This window comes from Capsicum annuum, chromosome 12 (genome assembly GCF_002878395.1).
Source record: "Capsicum annuum cultivar UCD-10X-F1 chromosome 12, UCD10Xv1.1, whole genome shotgun sequence".
Taxonomy (NCBI): domain Eukaryota; kingdom Viridiplantae; phylum Streptophyta; class Magnoliopsida; order Solanales; family Solanaceae; genus Capsicum; species Capsicum annuum.
Window position 1 is genome coordinate 1279045 of NC_061122.1, and position 22838 is coordinate 1301882.

The window sequence follows — 22838 nt, forward strand, 5'->3', positions numbered from 1 at the left end:
TATTCGAAGGATACAATGCTATACCAGATGGTTTTCCAAAGTCCAGTGGGGTGAAGAAGATTACATCGTGGGAGGCCTTACAAAACTCGACCTCCACTCCACTCATAACACGTCACTCATCGCGGTAGATGAAAGGGCAATTACTAATAGTTTTTAAAATCGGTGATGATCCGTAGGAGTCCCCGTTATCCACCCTTTTATGTCTCAAATTTTTGTTTCATGTTTTACAACTTCCAAAAATGCATGGGCCCACATTTGTGTGGGTCATAAGCCATAGTTTTTATTTATTTTCCAAAAGGAATTTAAGAAGTTACTTTTTAAATATGATTATCTAGCATGGTTTGTTTTGGTCGCAATAATTTAAAAAACCTGTCAATATCATGTCACGTCAAGGGTAAGGCGAACAAGGTGAAGGAAATAATGATGAACAGAAAAGGTGATTAGGAGAAGTTAGTAGTAGTACAGAGGAATGTGAAAATCAAAAGAAGCCCAACCTAGAGGAGCCCTAATACTACCCAAGATGGATGGTCAAGAGTGGACCAAACCAATCGATTCTGATGCGGTAAAGATATATCATGCTTGAAAGATATTATAGTTTTTATTTCTGGGCTTATTTGTAATCGCCTTTATAATAGTATCAATTTTTTGATGTGTAATCGCCTAGAATCCTTTCCCTCTATGTACGAACTATATTTGACCTGAATTCCCAAGAAAGGGATACGTAGGCGGCCTATGTCGGCTTTGGTCAACCCCTTAGGATAATTTATCCTTTCCTCTTATGTACGAACTACGTTTGACCTGAATTCTCAAAAAAGGGATACGTAGGTGGCCTATGTCGACTTCGGTCAACCCCTTAGGATAATTTATCCTTTCCTCTTATGTACGAACTATGTTTGACCTGAATTCCCAAGAAAGGGATACGTAGGCAGCCTATGTCGGCTTCGGTCAACCCCTTAGGATAATTTATCCTTTCCCTCTATGTATGAACTACGTGATGACCCGAATTCCCAATAAAACGGATACGTAGGCGGCCTATGTCGGCTTCGGTCAACCCATTAATTTCTTTTGTATATGCCTAGCATAGTCCTGAACTACATTTGACCTGATTCCTACTTCACCGGGATACGTAGGCACCCCAACGGCTCGGTCATATAACCCCAGGAAAGGGAAACTAGGGAAGAATTTTCCAGAAGGAATCTCAAAAATTCACAAGAGAAGATCGACATCCAACAAAAAGAATGAAGATCAGCAAAGATTTCAGATCCACTCGGATTGGTATCATCTCAAACACTTTTAAACTGGGGCAGAAATTTTGAGAAAGACCTCAAAATTTCCACCAAATGCCGAAAAATATTTCAAATTCCCCAGCACTAAAGGTTAAAGTCAAGCTTTGAAAGCCACCAACTGTAACAAAGTCTGGGTAGACTCAATTTTTGGCTATGATAGAACTACTTGAAGAAACCCTCCAACAATGATCATGAGTTTTGGAAACCATCCGTCGAGTATAGTCAAAACCACGAGGAAGACGTTCGTTGAGCTAGTACATGACATGACTGGCAGAGATTTTCTAAAGTTTTACAGAGGTTTTCGAAATTAATTTCAAAAATTTAAGGCTATTTCCAAAATCTTACAACTCATTTATTTAGTACTTGCCTAGACATCATTTGGGATGGAGTGTTAGGGTGGAAGTCCCGATAAGGCGGAATGCCCAAGAGATGAAGAGAAGCAAATCGAGGATCGAAGGAGGTCAACACGGAGTAGTTTCACTCAAAGATAATCATTTTTCTGTGGATGCAGGAATCAATACAGAAAAGTGAGGGTCTCTTTAAAAATCCCCGAGCAAATTGGGAGCCACAATAGAGAATTAATACCCAAGAACGGTATTTTAGGACAGCCCTAAAAATAGGTTTAATGCCTTCTGATTTGTCCATCTCGTTTCTTGAGATCGTAAGCGACAAACAAATGCCCTTTATCTTCTTTAGACATATCATATTTAGAAGTTTCCTAAATATAGTTGCTAGTAAAAGAAACTTTGTGTCTACTAATCGTCTACCTTGAGTACAGGTACAAGTAGAAAGCAAGACGATGACAAATGAAGTCAGGTAAAATTACACATCGTAGCCGCAAGGCATTTCCTCAAGAGCTATTGCATATCATTTCCCCAAGGGCTGTTACACATCATAACCGCAAGGCATTGCCTCAAGAGCTATTGCATATCATTGCCCCAAGGGCAATTACACATCATAACTGCAAGGCATTGCCTCAAGAGCTATTGCATATCATTGCCCCAAGGGCCATTACACATCATATCCGCAAGGCGTTGCCTCAAGAGCTATTGCATATCATTGCCCCAAGGGCCATTACACATCATAGCTGCAAGGCATTACCTCAAGAGCTATTGCATATCATTGCCCTAAGGGCCATTATATATCATAGCCGTAAGGCATTGCCTCAAGGGCATTTGCATATCATTTCTGCAAGGGCCGTTACACATCATAGACGCAAGACATTGCCTCAATAGCTATTGCATATCATTGCCCCAAGGGCCATTACACATCATAGATGCAAGGCATTGCCTCAAGAGCTATTGCATATCATTACCCCAAGGGCCATTACAGATCATAGCTGCAAGGCATTGCCTCAAGAGCTATTGCATATCATTGCCCCAAGGGCCATTACATATCATAGCCGCAAAGCATTGCCTCAAGAGCTATTGCATATCATTGCCCCAAGGGCATTTGCATATCATTATCGCAAGGCGTTGCCTCAAAGGCCATTGCGTATCATTGCCGCAAGGCATTGCCTTAAGGGCCATTGCATATCATTGCCGCAAGGCGTTGCCTCAAAGGCCATTTCATATCATTGCTGCAAGGCATTGCCTCAAGGGCCATTGCATATCATTGCCGCAAGGCGTTGCCTCAAAGGCTATTGCATATCATTGCTGCAATGCATTGGCCATTACATATCATTGCCCTAAGGGCCATTACATATCATTGCCGCAAGGCATTGCCCTAAGGGCCATTACATATCACTACCGCAAGTCATTACCTCAAGGGTTATCATATATTATTGCCATAAGAAGTTGCCTCAAAGGCCATTGCATATCATTGCCGCAAGGCATTGCTTCAAGGGCCATTACATATCATTGCCCCAAGGGCCATTGCATATCATTGCCACAAGGACCATTATATATCATTGCCTCAAGGGCTATTACATATCATTACCACAAGGGCCATTATATATCATTACCGCAAGGGCCATCTCATACCATTACCCAAGAAATCTATTCAATATCTGTTGACGCGCTCGATAGAAATGCTAGCATCGAGGGTATCATCATCATTCAATATCTGTTGATGCACTATACAAAAATGCTGGTGTCGAGGATATCATCATCATTCAATATCTGTTGACGCGCTAGACAGAAATGCTGGCATCGAAGATATCATCATCATTCAATATCTGTTGACGCGCTAGACAGAAATGCTGGCGTCGAGGGTATCATCATCATTCAATATCTGTTGACGCGCTAGACAAAAATGCTGGCGTCGAGGATATCATCAACATTCAATATCTATTGACGCGCTAGATAGAAATACTGGCGTCGAGGATATCATCATCATTCAATATCTGTTGACACGCTAGACAAAAATGCTGGCGTCGAGGATATCTCATCATTTTATGAATCCGCATCTGAATGCATTAAGAGCACATGATTTGAAGGGATGTCTTTAAGTCGCTATCTAAGGATGAATGATATATAAGATTTCCTAGAAATTAACAATTTGAGGGTCATCTATAAGTCATATTATTTGAAATAGGATAGTGTGCAAGATCACCTATGAGTTGATATCCTGTAGGTCATCCATAAGCCACAATAATTTCCTAACCAGATAGTGTGCAAGATCACCCAAAAATTGATAGTTCAAAGGTTATCCATAAGTCGCAACTAAATCCTTACCGGAGAATATGCAAGAGTATCAAATTGATACGTCCAAGGGTTCTCTATAAGCCGCGTCATATCCAAGATCGATTATGTGCAGGATTACCCAAAGACTAACAATTTGAGGGATTATCTATAAGTCATATTGTATCCAAGGTCGGATGATGTGCAGGAACACCTGAAAGCTAGAGATTCAAGGGATATCTGTAAGCCATCTCTTATCCAAAGTTGGATAATGTGCAGGATTACCTAAAAGCTAACAATTCAAAGGATATTTGTAAGTCGCCTCGTATCCAACTTCAAATAACGCGCAAGATTATCCAAAGATTGACAATTTAAGGAAAATTTATAAATCGATCATCAGCTATAACCGGAGAGGTTATCATTCCACATACAACAAGTGATATAGGTAACCAAAAGGGTTACCACACCAGCACAAGATTACACGGTTGTAGGGACCGTTCTGCATAAAGTCTCGCCGGTGTCCAAAAGGTCCACCCCACTTTGAAGACATATTCAACTGACAAATGGCATAATTATACAACAACCAAGAGGGGTGTTGTGTTTGTTGTTGCCAGTTATTTCATTCCAAATAGGTACATGAAGAGATAACTCTGCTTTTCAGGCCATAACTCACGTGGAGATATGGTAAAAGATTACATACCTCTTTCATGAATTATGTTTAGCACTAACACTTTTTGCTTGAAGTATTGTCGAGATCATCCAAGAGGATGAAAATCTCAAATCAAAACCACAGGTACGGACGACTTCAAATAGGATGCAGTACAACGTGGAACTCTTTCTTAGCAGCAAAATGAGACATAGTCTAAAGAGGGACGTTAAACTCTTTGGACGCGAGCTAAAGGATGATCACCACCACCATCTAACCACACCCCGGTTAGAAGGCATGTGGGTATTTCAGGATATTCTGGTTTCAGCTTCACCTTCGGGATATTTCTAAACTCATGCCGAGGGTAACCTTCTCTTTTATTCAAATTCGGGTGGCAACACACTTAGATTTTTGGAAATTATGTCCGGGTAAGTTCTTTTCTATGGGTGTGAAGGATCCCCCACTTATGGTTAAGAGGTTACAAGCCTCTTTTTCAAAACTCGATCAACTTGTCACTCATCTTGACCAAAGATCGTCTATAATAAAAGACTATATTTTCTACCGATCGAGTCGAACTACAAGCAGTCTGATTCCCTGAAATCTTGGGGATATGTAGGCTGGGATCTATGTAGAAAAATTGACTGCATTCCAACCTCCCCCCAATCCCTTTATTCCCCAGTTTCTCGATTTTATCAAAAACTCTAAAACTGAGATAGCTGGTGAATTTTTTAAAAATTGTGCTTTAAATCAAACTCTATGAACTACAAGTGACCTGAATTCTCATGTAACCTGAGATATGTAGGAAACCTAATACCGAGGTCCGGCCATGACTCTATGAAACTTATGCGAAAACCAGCCTCTTCTAGATTTGAATTTGTGGTCGGACAAAAATTAGGAACGTCAACCTCCCTTTGCCCAGGGTTACTTGCATCTACCCTATCCAAAGGTTAGGGGCAGTTGTTGACACCTAATTTTTACCCTCCACGACTAAATTTAATCCTGAGTTTCTTCAGTTTTTAATAAAACCAAAATAATTATTTCATCCAAATGAAAAAAATTAAAATATTTTCCGTACGTGATTTTGTCATTTTAATTAGCGATTATATACTATCATGTTCAGTTATACGAGATTATATAATATGTTACTAAAATATTTATTTTACAAAATATCGGATTTAATTAAGGCTCGTCTTGAAATATAAATTCAAATGATTAAAATCATGATTTAAATATAATTTATTCTCAAAAATAATTTATTTGGATAAATATGCATTTGATTTTATTAAATCAAGAAGCTCGGGATTAAAAAAAAAAGGTATTAATTCGTATCGAATTTCAATTTAATTTAGTCAATCTATTAGATTTGACCATAATTGAAAATTGGTCATAATTGCAATGCAATACGTCAATTGAATTTTAATTTGGTCAAAATAAATAAATATGGCTAAATTTTAAATTCCAATTGGGTTTATATTTTAAATAACCCCAAAATTCTCAAGAACTCTCATAACTTCTACCCAATCCCACCAAAAAATAAATTCAAATTGTAATACATTGTACTATTCCCCCCAACTTTGTCTTTTTCCAATTTTGAAATTCAAAGATTGTACTACATTATACTATTTCCCCCCACATTATCTTACACCTCACCTTATTTTTAATTTTACATTCCAAAAACCCCCCTAAATGCTTTTTTCTCCCACATTGGTGGATGACAAGAAATAAATCTCAATCCTTTCCTATAAATACTTTTCTCTTGCATTGGTGGAAAAGAGAAAAAAATACCCCATTCTCTCCTATAAATACTACCACTACTTTGGTAGAGAGAAAAAAAATGAAGAAAAAAAAAAAGAGGCTAGAAAGGTGAAAAAATCCTTTTGAGCAAAATAGTTATTTTTATTTAGTAAAAATTTTTGTTTCATAGAGTTGGTCGGCTAATCAAAATTTTTGAGTTGCCGGCGACGTTTTTCGGTGGTAGTTGATTCCGACGAACCTCGTAGTCTCGTTTTGCTGCCCTCCAAAAGATAAACACACCTTTTTTTTTATTTTAGTTTTTATTATTGTTTTCTTCTTCATCTTTTTTCTTCTTCGTAGTTCATAGATATAATTTTATTTGCTGGGATTGTATGCTGTAGATGACCTTGAAGGCCCTAGGACGTTGAGGTATCGATATTCTAATTATTTTCATGTTCATGATATAAAAATGAGCTAGCAATAGTTGTATGTGCCTTTTTTGACTATATTCTTTGATTATTTTGGATAAAGTTTCAATCTTTACTTAAAATATGTATTTATGCTTTGTTTAAACTCATTATTGTTGGATATATTTGTTTTTAGTATGTAAAGTTATTTTCTTTATATTTAAAAGAATAGTTAATGTTGAATGTTTTGCCTTTTCGCCTTATTCTTTGATTATTTTGGATAAAGTTTAGATCTTTTCTTGAAAAACATAATCATGTCTTGTTCAAACTCATTGTTGTTGAATATGTTTATTTTTAGCATGTAAAGTTATTTTTTTTTGTTGAAAAGAATAGTTAATATTGATTGTTTTGCCTTTTGACCTTATTCTTTGATTATTTTGAATAAAGTTTAGATCTTTACTTGAAAAGACATACCCATGTCTTGTTTAAACTCATTGTTGGTAGATATATTTTTTTTTATCATGTAAAGTTGTTTCCTTTATGTTGAAAAGAATAGATAATATTGATTGTTTCTCTTTTTTTTTTTTTACTTTATTCTTTGATTATTTTGGATAAAGTTTAGATCTTTACTTGAAAAACAATACCCATGTCTTGTTTAAACTTATTGTTGGTAGATATATTTTTTTAGCATGTAAGTTGTTTATTTTATGTTGGAAGAATAGTTATTATTATTTGTTGCGCCTTAATAAAAATAGTAATTGGTTAAGTCAAGAATTTGTCATTTGCTTACTAATTATTTTAATGGATTTCAAAACCCTCATCTAAGATATGAAGTGCTAACTTTATTTTTCTTCCAAGATGTTTATTCCTTTTTGTTCGCATGTTGTCTTTTCAAAATGATAAGAAAGTTCGAATTTTGGCGGCTAAATAAAATTATTTGGATATTTTTGACTCATGCATAGTATGATTGTGAAACGATATTTCACTTTTAGAAATGCTAAAATTTTATTTTTATTTTCTTACTTCGGATTGTTATATGTGCTTTTTGTGTGTGTTAAGACTTGATTCATGTCTCTCTTTTATTCATAATGTCAAAAGAGAATCAACGATATCTTAGAAATATAAACCATAGGTCGTTACGCGTTTTTCCATAAAATGTTGATTGTGATTTACATGTATGAATTTTCGTTAATGTCGCCTTAATTGAGATTTAGGATTCTCTTGCTTGAAAAGTTAAGCTTTATTTTCTTTTGTTATATGGATTAGTATCTATGTTTGTTCAATTTTAGAAGTCATGAGTATTTTCCTTGTTGCCTCATCCCTTTACTTTCGCAAGGTTACGTTGTTTGTTTCTTGTATTAATTCATTGAATATGACCTTCTTTCTTTTACCTTTATTCATTCTTGTATGAACATAAATCATGAATGGTTATATGAATTTTATCGGAGCTGGATTTATATAAATTACACAAGTAATCTTTTAAATTACTTGTGTAATTTAAAATTCTAGGATACTAGATTTTTTTTAATTATCGGAGCTATAGAATAGTTATATGAATTTTATCCTGACTACGAGTGAATTTAAAATTCTAGGATAAAGAAATTTTCTATGAAATTTGACTTCAACCATCAGAAATACTCCTTTCTCTAGAAAGGCAAACTAAGTTAAATAAGAACAAACAATACTCGTTCTCTTAAATAACTTTCAATATTAACTATTGTAAAATTTTACTTAATTAGGATAATAGTTATGCATCAGTCCCAAATCAATTGGAGCCGACGGTATATATGCTTAATAATCAAATTACTGAATTTAGAGTCTGTTTGGATAAACTGATTGTAAATAGTTGATCATCATTTTTTGGTGTTAAAATTTTTTATATAAATAAGGAGACAATAGATAGTTTCAAAAACAACAGATAGTAAAATAACATTGCTATAGCAAAGTAGTACTCCACTCGAACTACACAAAAATAATAGATAGTAACAGAAATTGAAGAACAAGAAACAACAAGAGTAGTCTTTACGACTACTAGAAAAGGCAACACGACAATGCACTTCTACCTACTAGTATGGATGCCTGCTAGCGTTCTACGCTAATTCATGTCCTCCACACCTTTCCACCTAAGATCATGTCCTCGGTAAGATACAACTCTCACCTCTCTCCAATACTTCTTTGGTCTACCTCCATCCAACGCTTCACACCTCTGCATTGGGGCATTCGTGCTTCTCCTCATAGCATGTTCGAATCATCTCAACCTTGCTTTCCACATATTGTCTTCAGCAAATAAATATAAAATATATGTATATATATTATCGGTTTGATTTGGTATATTTTTTCTAAGAAGTTCAAACAAAAACCCAATGCTCAACCTTTTGCTTGTGTGGGCAATGACATTTGGCGTTTTCTCCCTTCGCTCCCATCTTCTTTTCTTGTTCTTTTGCTCTTTACTCTATAATTTTCCCTAACCGTCACCGCTTCTTGAACAAAAAGCCCAACTCAGCATTCTCTGACTTTTTTCTCTAGATGTTTCTGCTCTCCTTCTCTATAAAGAAAGAAACGTTTGCTATTTTTGAGGTGAGTTACTAGTTCCGTGCTTATCTTGTTTTTCTTGAATTCCGGATTCTTTTTTAGTTGCATGTTTCCTTTTCCAACCTTAAGCTATTTGTAAGTGTGATCACTTGTTGTCTGACTAATGCTGGTTCATTGTTGTATGTTTTTGTTTTTGTACATGGTTTATCTTTGAAAATCAGAAAACCCCATTCCATTTTCACGTGGATTTAGGCTTCATTGTTGTTTTTCATTCTGATTTGGTCTGTGGTCGGTAACCTTGACAGAAAAATCTGTTCTTTGTAGCTGAGTTGTATCGAGAGTTTCTGGAATTAAGTTTAGTCTTTCTTTTGATTAAGCGAAATTCTGTCTGTGTTTTGTTTGGGGTTGTGGTTTGGTGCTGTTTTTTCATTGTTTATATGGTCATCAGGAGCTATTAAGTTTGCGGAGAGATCGAGGTAAAAGTTTGCACTTTAACGATTAAAAAGGAAAAAAAAAAAGAGAAATCGAGGTAGAAGTTTCCTTCTACATCTATGTCTTCCTTTTTTTCACCCTTGATAAAAGCTAAAATATGTCTTTCTTTTTCCCGATGCAGTCAATTTAAACTCTTTGACAGATAAGGGAAAGGGGGTTTACAGTTCTCGGCCTTTTGTATAATCAATTCTTTTTCTAATCGATAGGAGAGATAACTGATGAAGAATGTATGGTGTTGTTGCTATACTCCTTTCTTTTTATTGATAGCACTAATAAATCTTTATGGCATCCTTGCTCTAATGTGCAAGGGTGCAGTCTCACCTTTTTTTAACTTTCATCCTGAACGAGAAAGGGGTTAAATGCAAGGAAATAATCCTTGAGGTGCAATGCTTCCTTGGGAAAGAGAAGGTTAATTGGCCCATAAGTTGGGTGGTGGGGGTAAGGGGTCTGAGGCTCTATTGGAAACAGTCTGTCTATCTCAACGAGTTAGAGTTAAAGGCGGTGTGGGATTACACTGGGCATGTTGCAAAATATCTATTGTGATGAATGTGCTGTATGCAGTTTGGATTTTCTTTTTATCTTTTTCTTCCCTTTTCCATTTTCCGCTTATGCATCTATATGTGATCCTTAATATCATGCATGTTTTTGTAATCTTATTAATGTCGATGCAATTTTGAACTTCCTATGTATGATTTGCTTTTAATTGACATTGGCTTATATTTACTGTTGCGCTTTGATGTTCATGTTCCTTTAAGTACGATCCCAATTAATTACTAGCCGATTTAGAGTATATTTTGTTTAACGAAATGTTGGCCAGGAAGCTGAACTTTGTTGAATTATAGTAAATTTGACTTTCCTTTTCTTGTAGATACCCCGAAGTGAAAGGAGAAGTGCATTAACGACTGGTAAGCAGGTAGCAACGGCCAAGCTACCAAATTACCCGAAGTTAAAAGTGAAGTTTTCGAGCAGTGGACAGGCTGGAATTCAGCTTGTCGAGTCTCAACATAAGCTGTCTTTTGAAGCTGGTGACAACATAGAGGTTCTTTGTCAGGATAGTGGCATGAGAGGCTGCTGGTTCAGGTGTAAGATCTTACGAGTATCAGAAAAACGTTTGAAAGTTCAATATGATGACATCCTGGATTGTGATGGTCCTGAAAAGCTCAAGGTACCTTAACCACTGTGACTACAACTTAAGTATATTGATTTGTCCGTTCTCCCTTTACCCTGTTTCTTCATCAACTTTTCTTGATTTACAGGAATGGATTCCTTCATACAGAGTTGCAAATCCTGATAAATTGGGCACGAGATGCACAGGACGCCTCACAGTTCGGCCCAGGCCTCTAGAGGACACTACCACATTGTATTTTGACTCCTGAAATATTCTTTAACTCTTACCTTAGAGGTAAAACATAGCTCAGAGACTTTCAAATAACAAATTATACCCCACGGGCAAGAGTTGACTCTACCACGTTATGGAATGGAGTGAATATTAGAGGTTTTATTTTGGAAAAGATATTTTGACTGTTAAAAAACATATTATGGATAAAATAGTAAATTCTAGGTTAGATTAAAAGTGATTATACAGTTGTGTTGGCAATTCCATTCGTCGTTTTTCGTTCTTTTACTCTTTACTCTTTCCATAGTGTCTAAAATTCTATTATTATTAGAATTCAGATTTTTTTTTTTTGAATATTTTCAAAATTCTGTTTAGTGTAAAAGGCTGAAAACTGAAAAGCTAATGTTTTGTGTTTCTTCCCTCTTGTTGCTCCGACATGTCATAGCTGTGCTAAGAAGTTTGAAATAAAAACGAAAAGCTCAACCTTTTGCTTGTGTTGGCAATGCCATTCGTCTTGATTTCCCCAACCATCACTGCTTGCAGAACAACTCAGCATTCTCTGGCTTTTTCCTCCAGCTGTATCTGCTATGTTTCTCCATAAAGCAACAAGCATTTGCTATTTCGAGGGTGAGTTACGTGCTTAGCTTATCCTTTTTTGTTGTTTGTTTCGTTTTCCAACCTAAGCTATTTGTTGTAAGTGTGATCACTTGTTGTCTGATCAATGCTAATTCAGTGTTGTACATGGTTAATCTTTGAAAATCAGCTTACACCATTCTGCTTTTCTTTGTAAATTTGGTCATCGTTCTAGAATTTTACTTGTGTAATTTAAAATTACAATTCCCTGGTCATCGCGCATAGCAGGAGCTTAGTGCACAGGGTATTTAGGGCGAATTTTTTAGTCAACTAATAGTTTAGGTGTTCACTAAATAATTTAAAACTTCTCTCTAAATTTAAAACAAAAATAAAAAGAAATTTTGAATCTTGAGATCTTAACTTAAAATTGTGTTAAATGTATTAAGATGTTCTTTAATCTTGTGGTACTAAACATATCACGTGAAAAAATGAAATTAAAGTACTGTAAAAAAAATGAAAGAGGTCATTCATTTTAAATGAACTAAAAAGAAAAGTAGGTTATTTTTTTAAAACAAAGGGAGTAATATTTTAATTAATTAAAACATTTTAAATCTGCATTCAGATTCGGATTCAATCTATAAAAAAGAAAATTAAAAATTACACAAATACACAACTTATGTTTTCAATATTACAAAAAATTACAATACTGCTGCCACTAACCCCTGGATAGTCAACTCCGGAGCCACCCATCATATCACTACGGAGCCACACAATCTACAACCATACCACGGTAACGAGGATATCTCCATGGGTGACGGTAACAAAATTCTCATCTCTCACACTGGTTCTACTCAATTAAATGCATCAAATAATGTTTTTAAGCTAACTCACCCTCTTTGTGCCCCATCTATTAAACGCAAACTTCTCTCTGTTTCAAAATTTTGTGAAGACAATTCAAAGTCCATTGAATTTTTTTCTTTTGACTTTCTTGTGAAGGATCTAAAAATGCGGAAACCGCTGGTGCACGGTTGGACCAACAATGGACTGTATGAGTGGCCTATTTTCCATTCCTAAGCTCACATGACCGCCACATCTACTCCTCTCACTACTTGGCATCAACCTTTGGGCCATCCCCACTTTAGAGTTTTTAGGTTACTTTAAATAAATTCTTGCTACCGTTTCATGAGCAAGACAAACCTTTTTATTGTAATTCTTGCTTATCTAATAAAGCTCATCGGCATCCTTTTACTCAATTATCATTGTGTAGCTCTAAACCGCTTCAAATAATCTTTAGTGATTTATGGGGGCCATCTCCAGTCTTATCTCTTGACAAGAAATTGTATTATTATATTTTTGTTGATCAATATACGAAATGTACTTGGCTCTATATATTAAAAAATAAAAGTGAGGTCAAAGAGATTTTCCAAAAATTCCATCCTATGATGGAAAAGCATTTTGACACCAAAATTTTATCATTGTACACTGATGGTGGAGGAGAATATAAAATTCTTGACCCTTATCTCTCACTTCATGGAATTGAGCACCTCTCTACTCCACCATATACGCCTCAACGAGTTGCGCTTGCAGAACGACGACATCACCATATCGTCGAAATAGCAAGAACGCTCTTATATGAGCCGTCCCTTCCTCCCCAATTTTGATCTTTCGCGTGTCATCACACGGTCTACCTCATTAACCGTTTGCCCACCTCTCAACTAGATAACTAATCCCCATTCCAGCGTCTACTTGGAAAATTGCCTGATTATAGCTCCCTGCGAATTTTCGGTTGTTTATGCCAGCCATGGCTTAAACCATACTCCAAAAATAAACTTAAACCAAAATCCACCACGTGTGTCTATCTCGGATTTTTCTTATCTCATTACTGTCACCAGTGTTTTGATCCAATTTCCGCAAAGGTATATTTATCTCGCGATGTGCAATTTATTGAGAATTTTTTTCCTTTCAAAACCATGTTCTCCAATATTGCCATCAAATTACCTCACCTAAAATGGGACAATATCACGGTTTCAAATTCTTTTGATCCCACACCCAAACTTCCCATAACTACAGAGCTTCCAATTCCATTAGAAATAGATGCCTAAACACCTGTAGAGCCTCGCTCAGTATCTTCTCCTTCTCCAGCAGAGTTACAGGCCAACTCACGCTCACAATCCAACTCCGACAGTGAACCAACGGTGGATGCAGCTTCTCCTTTCCCAGGTAAATTTCTATCACCCTCATCTTCTACAATTCCAAGGCTCCCAGAATCCTCTCACCCTACTGCCCAACAGCTCACACCACCAGCCCTCCCTACAAATATCCCGTGGAATTAGTCGAGAATGCGCATATATCGCAAGAGGTGCCTTGAAAATGATGTTTCAGTATTGGGAGGTTTGCTTTGCTTTTATTCTACTGGTAATTATCAAGGGGAAGGGACTTTTAATTTATGGGTAAAGAGAGACTATGGTATCAAAAAATCTTGGACTAATTTGTATACAATACGAGATACTGATCTTTATTCTGCCAGACCAAAATATAGGTTTGCGGATGGTGAAATGTTACTCAGCTTCAGACATCTAAATCGTATATCACTTGGTCCTATATTTGGGACATCCAAAGGACAATACTTTGGATTATGGCCTCAATGTGATACTTCTCGAGAAGGATTCGCTTATACAGAAAGCTTGATCTCTCAGAAATTACTTACTTAGTCTTTGCTCATGTATGATCAAGATGCTTTTCTTTTTTAAAATCATGTAACAACCTCTTACTTTTATTAGTTTATCTATTGCTCGCCACTTTTTTTTCTGAAATGTACTTACTCTCAAGAAGCGAGCGACACAACCAGTTATCAACTTAAATGCGTTAGTGGGAAAATTTAACTGAAGTACACTGCTATGGTGTTTGGTTGTAATAGAAAGACAAATTTTGTACACCCTTTTATTTCAACACCAATTTATGCATTCACTAAGTTGTTGGGAATGCTTAAGAAGTACTTTGCTCGTCGGTTGTCGACAAAAAAGAGTATCTGATCACTCTTTATTGTTCAATCCACGCCAGGTCATTTCAATTCCATGAGGAGATAGTTACGCACATCCTCGAGGTGGTAGTCAGAATGGATTTGCTTTTATGTATTATGGCGTCTGTGTTTGTGATGAACACAACGAAACTCATGCATCTGTTCAGTGACAACAATATATTTCTGGAGTTGGGGTCTTTGGATCAAGCAAGGATGAGTAGAATCAAAATTGCATTTCATGAACAATATACGCAGCGTAATTCCACAAGTGGAGTTAGGGAAGGATAAGATATACGCCGACCTTAACATTACATTTGGAGGGCAGAGATATTGTTTCGGATAGACCTTCTGCTTAAAATTGCATTTCATAGCATGTGTCATACAACTTAACAAGGAACTATGGGTGTTAGCCCATAGTTCAGGCGGGCTCTGGGAAAATCTTTGGGCAAAACCTCTTGAGCAGTAACCCTACAGCCTATTAGGATTTTTTGCAATTTTCAATGGGTGTTAGCCTATGGATTGTTGGGTGTGGGTGCAGTCTCCGAGATGGATTTGGGTGAAACTTCTTAGGAAGGCCTGCGACGATCAATTTAATAGGACTAGCTGGTTTAGAGAGGCGGACAGACGTTTTTCTTAAGGCATATGAACGAAATAACAAAAATTGAGGATTTCTTGCGATTTTAGGTGGTTGTTAGCCTATGAATCAGAGGGTGGGTGCGGTCTACTGGATGACATTTGGGCAAACCTTCTTGGGCAAGCCCGTGACGACCAACTAATTGGGACGTGTTGGTTTGGAAAGGCAGGGAGAGATTTTTCTTAAGCCAATTGAGCGGGAAACTAAAAATTGTAATATTTTTTGTAATGTTCAATGTGTGTTAGCCTATGGATCGGTGGATGAGTGTGGTCTCTGAGATGAGATTTGGCAGAAACTTTTGGGCGAGCCCGTGATGACCTATTAAATTGGACGTGTTGGTTTTGATACGCGGGTGAAATTCTTAAGACATATGAGCGAAATAGCAAAAACAGAGGATTTCTTGCATTTTTCTATGGGTGTTAGCCTATGGATCAGTAAGTGGGTGCAGTCTCCGGGATGGGATTTGAGTGAAACTTCTTGGGTGGGCCCATGACAAACATTTAAATGGGAGGTGTTGATTTGGAGGGGCGGATGGAGGTTTTTGTAATCTTATTAATGTCGATACCCCGAGAAATGAAAGAAGTGCATTAATGGCTGGTAAGCAGATAGCAACGGCCAAGCTTCCAAATTACCCGAAGTTAAAAGTAAAGTGTCCGAGCAGTGTACCGGCTGGAATTCGGCTTGTCGAGTCTCAACATAAGCTGTCTTTTTAAGCTGGTGACAACATAGAGGTTCTTTGTCAGGATAGTGGCATGAGAGGCTGCTGGTTCAGGTGTAAGATCTTACGAGTATCAGAAAACGTTTGAAAGTTCAATATGATGACATCCTGGATTGTGATGGTCCTGAAAAGCTTGAGGTACCTTAACCACTGCGACTATAACTTAAGTATATTGATTTGTCCGTTCTCCCCTTACCCTGTTTCTTCATCAACTTTGCTTGATTTACAGGAATGGATTCCTTCATACAGAGTTGCAAATCCTGTTAAATTGGGCACGAGATGCACAGGAGGCCTCACAGTTCGGCGCAGGCCTCTGGAGGACACTACCACATTGTATTTTGATTTATGAAATATTTTATAACTCTTACCTTAGAGGCAAAACTTAGCTCAGGCACTTTCAAACAACAAATTATACCCCACGGGCAAAAGTTGACTCAACCATGTTATGTTTTCATTTATGGGATGTTCTCCCACTACTACCTTAGAGTCAAGACTTAGCTCAAGGACTTTCAAACTACAAATTATCCTCCACGGGCAAGAGTTGACTCTAACAAATTATGTTTTCATTTATGAGATGTTCTACAACTATTGTCTTAGAGGGAAGACTTGACTTAAAAGATTCTCAAACTACAAATTATGTCCCACGGGTAAGAGTTGACTCTACCACGTTATGTTTTCATATATGAGCTGCTCTACAACTATTGCCTTAGAGGCAAGACTTTACTTAAGGACTTTCAAACTACAAATTATGCCCCACGGGCAAGAGTTGACTTTACCACGTTATGTTTTCATTTATGAGACGTTCTGCAACTATTTCCTTAAAGACAAAATTTAATTAGCTCAAGGACTTTCAAGATACAAATTATGTCCCACGGGCAAGAGTTGACTCTACTACGTCATTTTTTCATTTTTGAGATGTTCTACAACTATTGCCTTCGAGGCAAGACTTAATTAGCTCAAGGACTTTCAAACTATAAATTATGCCCCACGGGCAAGAGTTGGCACTACCACGTTATGTCTTCATTTATGAGATGTTCTATAACTCTTGCCTTAAAGGCAAAACTTAGCTCAAAGACTTTCAAATAATAAATTATGTCCCACGGGCAAGAGTTGACACTACCATGTTATGTCTTTATTTATGGGATGTTCTACAACTCTTGCCTTAGAGGCATGACTTTGCTCAAGGACTTTCAAATAATAAATCATGCTCCACAGGCAAGAGTTGACTCAACCATATTATGTCTTTATTTATGAGATATTTTACAATTCTTGCCTTAGAGACATGACTTATCACAAGAATTTTCAAAGAACTTCGTAACAACAATTCATGCCCTTAAATTTGCTTTGATCTCAAAAAAGAAAATCCCTTTGCAGATTATCCAATTTTTTATTTATTAGAAAAATATAATAGAAGTTGAGAAAAAAGAAAAAAGCGATCAAATAAAATAGAGAAATAAAAAAAGATTGAGAAAAAAAATAAAGATCATGAAAAAAGAAAAGAACTAAAAAATTGAGAAAAACAAAAATGAGAGGAAAAATAAAAATAAAGTTTGAGAAAAATGAGGAAAAAAAAGAGAACAAAAAAAAGAAAAAAGCAATCAAACAAAAAAGAGAAATAAAAAAAAGATAGTGAGAAAAAAAGGCAAGAAAAAAAAATAAAAAACAAAGAATTAAATAAATTGAGAAAATAAAAAAAGAGAGTAAAAAATGAAAATAAAGTTTGAGAAAACTGAGGGGAAAAAAGAGAACTGATAAAAATAAAAAAAAAGAAGAAAAATAAAGGTTAAAGACAAAAGAAAAAAAAAAAAAAAAAAAAAAAGAAATAAATAATGCTTGAGAAAAAAGAAAAAAAAAGAAAAAAATCAAGGTTGAGACAAATAAATTAAAACATGAAAATATAATTAAAGAAAAAAATAAAAAGTGAAAATAATAAAAATAAAGGAAAACATAAAAAGTGAAAATAATAAAAATTAGAATAATAAAATTAAAGGAAAAAATAAAAATAAAAAGTAGTAAAAATTAAGATTTGAGATAAATGAGTATGAAAAGTTTAAAAATATAGTTGAGATGTAGAGGGGCAAAATGATACTTTTAGTATATCAAAAAGTAAGGAAGACTATTCTTCAAAGACATTCATATTTGGAGTCAAATATCTAAAGCCACTCATATTTAGGTTTATGACATGCAATTTTCTGTTTAAAAAATAGGCTGGGCCGTGAGGCCTGCAGTCCACAAAGTAATGGTGTGAATTTGGTATTTTTTGGCCCATCATTTTGATGGGCCAGCCCGACCTAGCCCATAAAACTCAAAGCCCGTGTGGACTAGTCCAAATGGACTGGGCCGACCTGTATTGACAGCTCTACTGTCAACCCAAGCACATATTATCAAATATGGAGAGCCCAAACATGAGGCACTTTACCAAAAGCTTGGTTGGCATAGTTTTTTTTTCTTTTTCAAAAAAATAAAATTTACATAAATAATTATTTCTATATTTACTTTTTGCTAAATTAAAAATATTCCCTTATTTTGTAATTTTTAAATACAAAATTAGCATCTGGATGAATAATTTTGAAGTTTAGATACATAATCATACGTCCATTTTTGAAACTATTTGATTGAGATAAATAATACACTAACTAGGCCAAAGGGAGATACATACTAAAAATTATGTATTCATAAATTTATAGGCTTGTGGATGTATCCATGTTCATTTATGAGATGTTCTACAACTATCGCCTTAGAGGCAAGACTTGACTTAAGGACTTTCAAACTACAAATTATGCCCCCACGGGCAAGAGTTGACTCTACCACGTTATGTTTTCATTTATGAGATGTTCTACAACTATTGCTTTAAAGACAAAACTTAATTAGCTCAAGGACTTTCAAGATACAAATTATGTCTCACGGGCAAGAATTGACTCTACCACGTTATGTTTTCATTTTTGAGATGTTCTACAACTATTGCCTTCGAGGCAAGGCTTAATTAGCTCAAGGACTTTCAAACTATAAATTATGACCCACGGGCAAGAGTTGGCACTACCATGTTATGTCTTCATTTATGAGATGTTCTATAACTCTTGCCTTAGAGGCAAGACTTTCAAATAATAAATTATGTCCCATGGGCAAGAGTTGACACTACCACGTTATGTCTTCATTTATGAGATGTTCTACAACTCTTGCATTAGAGGCAAGACTTTGCTCAAGGACTTTCAAATTATAAATCATGCCCCACGAGCAAGAGTTGACACTATTATATTATGTCTTTATTTATGAGATATTCTACAACTCTTGCCTTAGAGACACGACTTATCTCAAGAATTTTCAAAGAACTTCGTAACAACAATTCATGCCCTTAAATTTGTTTTGATGTCAAAAAATAAAATCCCTTTGCGGATTATCTAATTTTTTATTTATTAGCAAAATATAATAGAAGTTGAGAAAAAAGAAAAAACGATTAAACAAAATAGAGAAATAAAAAAAGATTGAGAAAAAAAAAAGAAAGAAAAAAAATAAAGATCATGAAAAAATAAAAGACCTAAAAAATTCAGAAAAATAAAAATGAGAGGAAAATTAAAAATAAAGTTTGAGAAAAATGAGAGAAAAAAAGAGAACTGAAAAAAGAAAAAAGCAATCAAACAAAATAGAGAAATAAAAAAAATATAGTGGGAAAAAAAGGTAAGAAAAAATAAATAAAAAAAGAGAAGAATTAAAAAAATTTAGAAACTGAAAAATGAGAGGAAAAAATAAAAATAAAGTTTGAGAAAAATGAGGGGAAAAAAGAGAACTGATAAAAATGAAAAAGAAGAAAAAGAAAAATAAAGGTTAAAAACAAATGAATTATAAATGAAAAAAAAAATAGATAATGATTGAGAAAAAAAGAATAAGGAGAAAAAAAATCAAGGTTGAGACAAATAAAATAAAACATGAAAATATAATTAAAGAAAAAACAAAGAGTGAAAATAATAAAATTAAAGGAAAAATAAAAAGTGAAAATAATAAAATTAAAAGAAAAAATAAAAAGTAAAAATAATAAAAATTAAGAATTGAGACAAAATGAGCATGAAAAGTTTAAAAATATAGTTGAGATTTAGAGGGGTAAAATGGTACTTTTAGTACATTAAAAAGTAAGGAAGGTTATTTTTCAAAGACATTCTTATTTGGAGTCAAATATCTAAAGCCACACATATTTAGGTTTATGACATGCAATTTTCTGTTTAAAAAATAGACTGACCCGTGAGGCCCGCAGTCCACAAAGTAATGGTGTGAGTTTGGTATTTTTTGGCCCATCAAAACCTAGCCCATAAAAACCAAAGCCCGTGTCTTCATTTATGGGATCTTCTACAACTCTTGCCTTAGAGGCAACACTTTGCCCAAGGACTTTCAAATAATAAATCATGCCTCACGGGCAAGAGTTGACACTATTATATTATGTCTTTATTTATGAGATATTCTACAAATCTTGCCTTAATGACATGACTTATCTCAAGAATTTTCAAAGAACTTCGTAACAACAATTCATACCCTTAAATTTGTTTTGATGTCAAAAAAGAAAATCTCTTTACGGATTATCTAATTTTTTATTTATTAGCAAAATATAATAGAAGTTGAGAAAAAACAAGAAGCGATTAAACAAAATAGAGAAATAAAAAAAGATTGAGAAAAAAAAAGAAAGAAAAAAAATAAAGATCATGAAAAAAGAAAAAAAATAAAAAATTGAGAAAAATAAAAATGAGAGGAAAAATAAAAATAAAGTTTGAGAAAAATGAGAGAAAAAACAGAGAACTGAAAAAAGAAAAAAGCAATCAAACAAAATAGAGAAATAAAAAAAGTATAGTGAGAAAAAAAGGCAAGAAAAAAATAAATAAAAATAGCAAAGAATTAAAAAAATTGAGAAAATAAAAAATGAGAAGAAAAAAATAAAAATAAAGTTTGAGAAAAATGAATGAAAAAATGAGAACTGATAAAAATAAAAAAAAGAAGAAAAATAAAGGTTAAAGACAAATGAACGAAAAATGAAAAAAAAAAAAGAAGAAATAGATAATGCTTGAGAAAAAAGAAAAAAGAGAAAAATATCAAGGTTGAGACAAATAAATTAAAACATGCAAATATAATTAAAGAAAAAATAAAAAGTGAAAATAATAAAATTAAAAAAAAATAAAAATTGAAAATAATAAAAAATAGAATAATAAAATTAAAGGAAAAAATAAAAAGTAAAAATAATAAAAATTAAGATTTGAGACAAAATGAGTATTAAAAGTTTAAAAATATAGTTGAAGTGTAGAGGGGCAAAATGGTACTTTTAATATATTAAAAAGTAAGAAAGGCTATTCTTCAAAGATATTCTTATTTGGAGTCAAATATCTAAAGTCACCTATATTGAGGTCTATGACATGCAATTTTCTGTTTAAAAAATAGGCTGACCCGTGAGGCCCGCAGTTCACAAACCGGCCTAGCCCATAAAACTCAAAGCCCGTGTGGACTAGTCCAAATGGACTGGGCCGACTTGTATTGACAGCTCTACTGTCAACCCAAGCACATATTATCAAATATGGAGAGCCCAAACATGAGGCACTTTACCAAAAGCTTGGATGGCATAGTTTTTTTTTCTTTTTCAAAAAAATAAAATTTACATAAATAATTATTTTCTATATTTACTTTTTGCTAAATTAAAAGTATTCCCTTATTTTGTAATTTTTAAATACAAAATTAGTATATGGATGAATAATTTTGAAGTTTAGATACATAATCATACGTTTATTTTTGAAACTATTTGATTGAGATAAATAATACACTAACTAGGTCAAAGGGAGATACATACTAAAAATTATGTATTTGTAAATTTATAGGTTTGTGGATGTATTCATTTTTCTTTTTTTTTTTTTAATTATTTTTGATGAATTTTGTTTAGTGTGAAAGGCCAAAACTTCAAACGTTTCAAGTTTTGTGTTTCTCCCTCATTTTGCTCCCACATGTCACAGCGGCAAAACTAACAAGTTCAAACAACAATGGCATCTGGCTTTGTTGTTCTTTTCCTCTTTACTCTCTCCACTTCCCTAACCATCACCTCTTGCTCAACAGCTCATCACTCTTGGCTTTTTTATCAACCTTTTTCTCCTCTCTTTACACCATAAAGCAACAAAGTTTTTGCCATTTTTGTCTGTGTTTCATTTGATGTTGTGGTTTGAGGGTGTTTTTTCATTGTGATTTTGGTCCTTGTTTGGTAATCTTGAAAAAAAAAATATCTGGTCTTCGTAGTTGAGTTGTATTGAGAGTTTTCTTGAATTTAAGGTTAGTTTATATTTGGACTAAATGAAATTATGTCTGTGTATCATTTGAGGTTGTGGTTTGATGGTGTTTTCTCATTGTGAATTTGATAGGGGTTGGCAATCTTGAAAAAAGTTATCCGATCTTTGTAGCTGAGTTGTATTGAGAGTTTTCTTGAATTAAGGTTAGTTTATCTTTGGATTAAACAAAATTGTGTCTATGTTTCATTTGAGGTTGTGGTTTGATGGTGTTTTTTCATTGTGAATTTGGTAGGGTCTGTAATCTTGGAAAAAAATTATCTGTTCTTTGTAGCTGAGTTGTATTGAGAGTTTTCTTGAATTTAAGGTTAGTTTATCTTTGCATTAAACAAAATTCTATTTGTGTTTCATTTGAGGTTGTGGTTTGATGATGTTTTTTCATTGTGAATTTGTTAGGGGTTGGTTATCTTGGAAAAAATTTATTTGTTCTTTGTAGCCGAGTTGTATTTCGAGTTTTCTTGAATTAAGGTTAGTTTATCTTTGGATTAAACAAAATTATGTCTATGTTTCATTTGAGGTTGTGGTTTGATGGTATTTT

General features: G+C 34.4%; 1 protein-coding gene across 5 annotated transcripts; it reads left to right on the plus strand.

Annotated features, from left to right (window-relative positions):
* Nucleotides 1-9031: 9031 nt before the first annotated feature.
* LOC107850504 lies at nucleotides 9032-12932 on the plus strand. 5 transcript variants are annotated; one of them, XR_001668633.2, is made up of 5 exons: nucleotides 9032-9271; nucleotides 10587-10883; nucleotides 10975-11120; nucleotides 11500-11681; nucleotides 12624-12932. XR_001668633.2 is itself a non-coding variant. In XM_016695084.2 (4 exons), exons 1-3 carry the CDS (start codon nucleotides 9221-9223, stop codon nucleotides 11092-11094), a joined length of 468 nt encoding a protein of 155 aa, XP_016550570.1. In that variant the 5' UTR covers nucleotides 9032-9220; the 3' UTR covers nucleotides 11095-11120; nucleotides 11500-11938. The 5 variants fall into 5 exon arrangements, 2 of the variants coding, with proteins under 2 accessions (XP_016550570.1, XP_047256465.1); XR_001668634.2 differs by having other exon boundaries at nucleotides 11598-11681; XR_007048046.1 differs by lacking the exon at nucleotides 9032-9271 and adding an exon at nucleotides 9283-9361.
* The last annotated feature ends 9906 nt before the right edge of the window (nucleotides 12933-22838 follow it).

What these genes read in the sequence shown, in the direction of transcription:
- LOC107850504 (XM_016695084.2), top strand. Translation starts at nt 9,221, where the DNA reads ATGTTTCTGCTCTCCTTCTCTATAAAGAAAGAAACGTTTGCTATTTTT. An exon ending in AAACGTTTGCTATTTTTGAG is followed by an intron (nt 9,272 to 10,586) that starts GTGAGTTACTAG and finishes CTTTTCTTGTAG; the next exon opens with ATACCCCGAAGTGAAAGGAG. An exon ending in ATGGTCCTGAAAAGCTCAAG is followed by an intron (nt 10,884 to 10,974) that starts GTACCTTAACCA and finishes CTTGATTTACAG; the next exon opens with GAATGGATTCCTTCATACAG.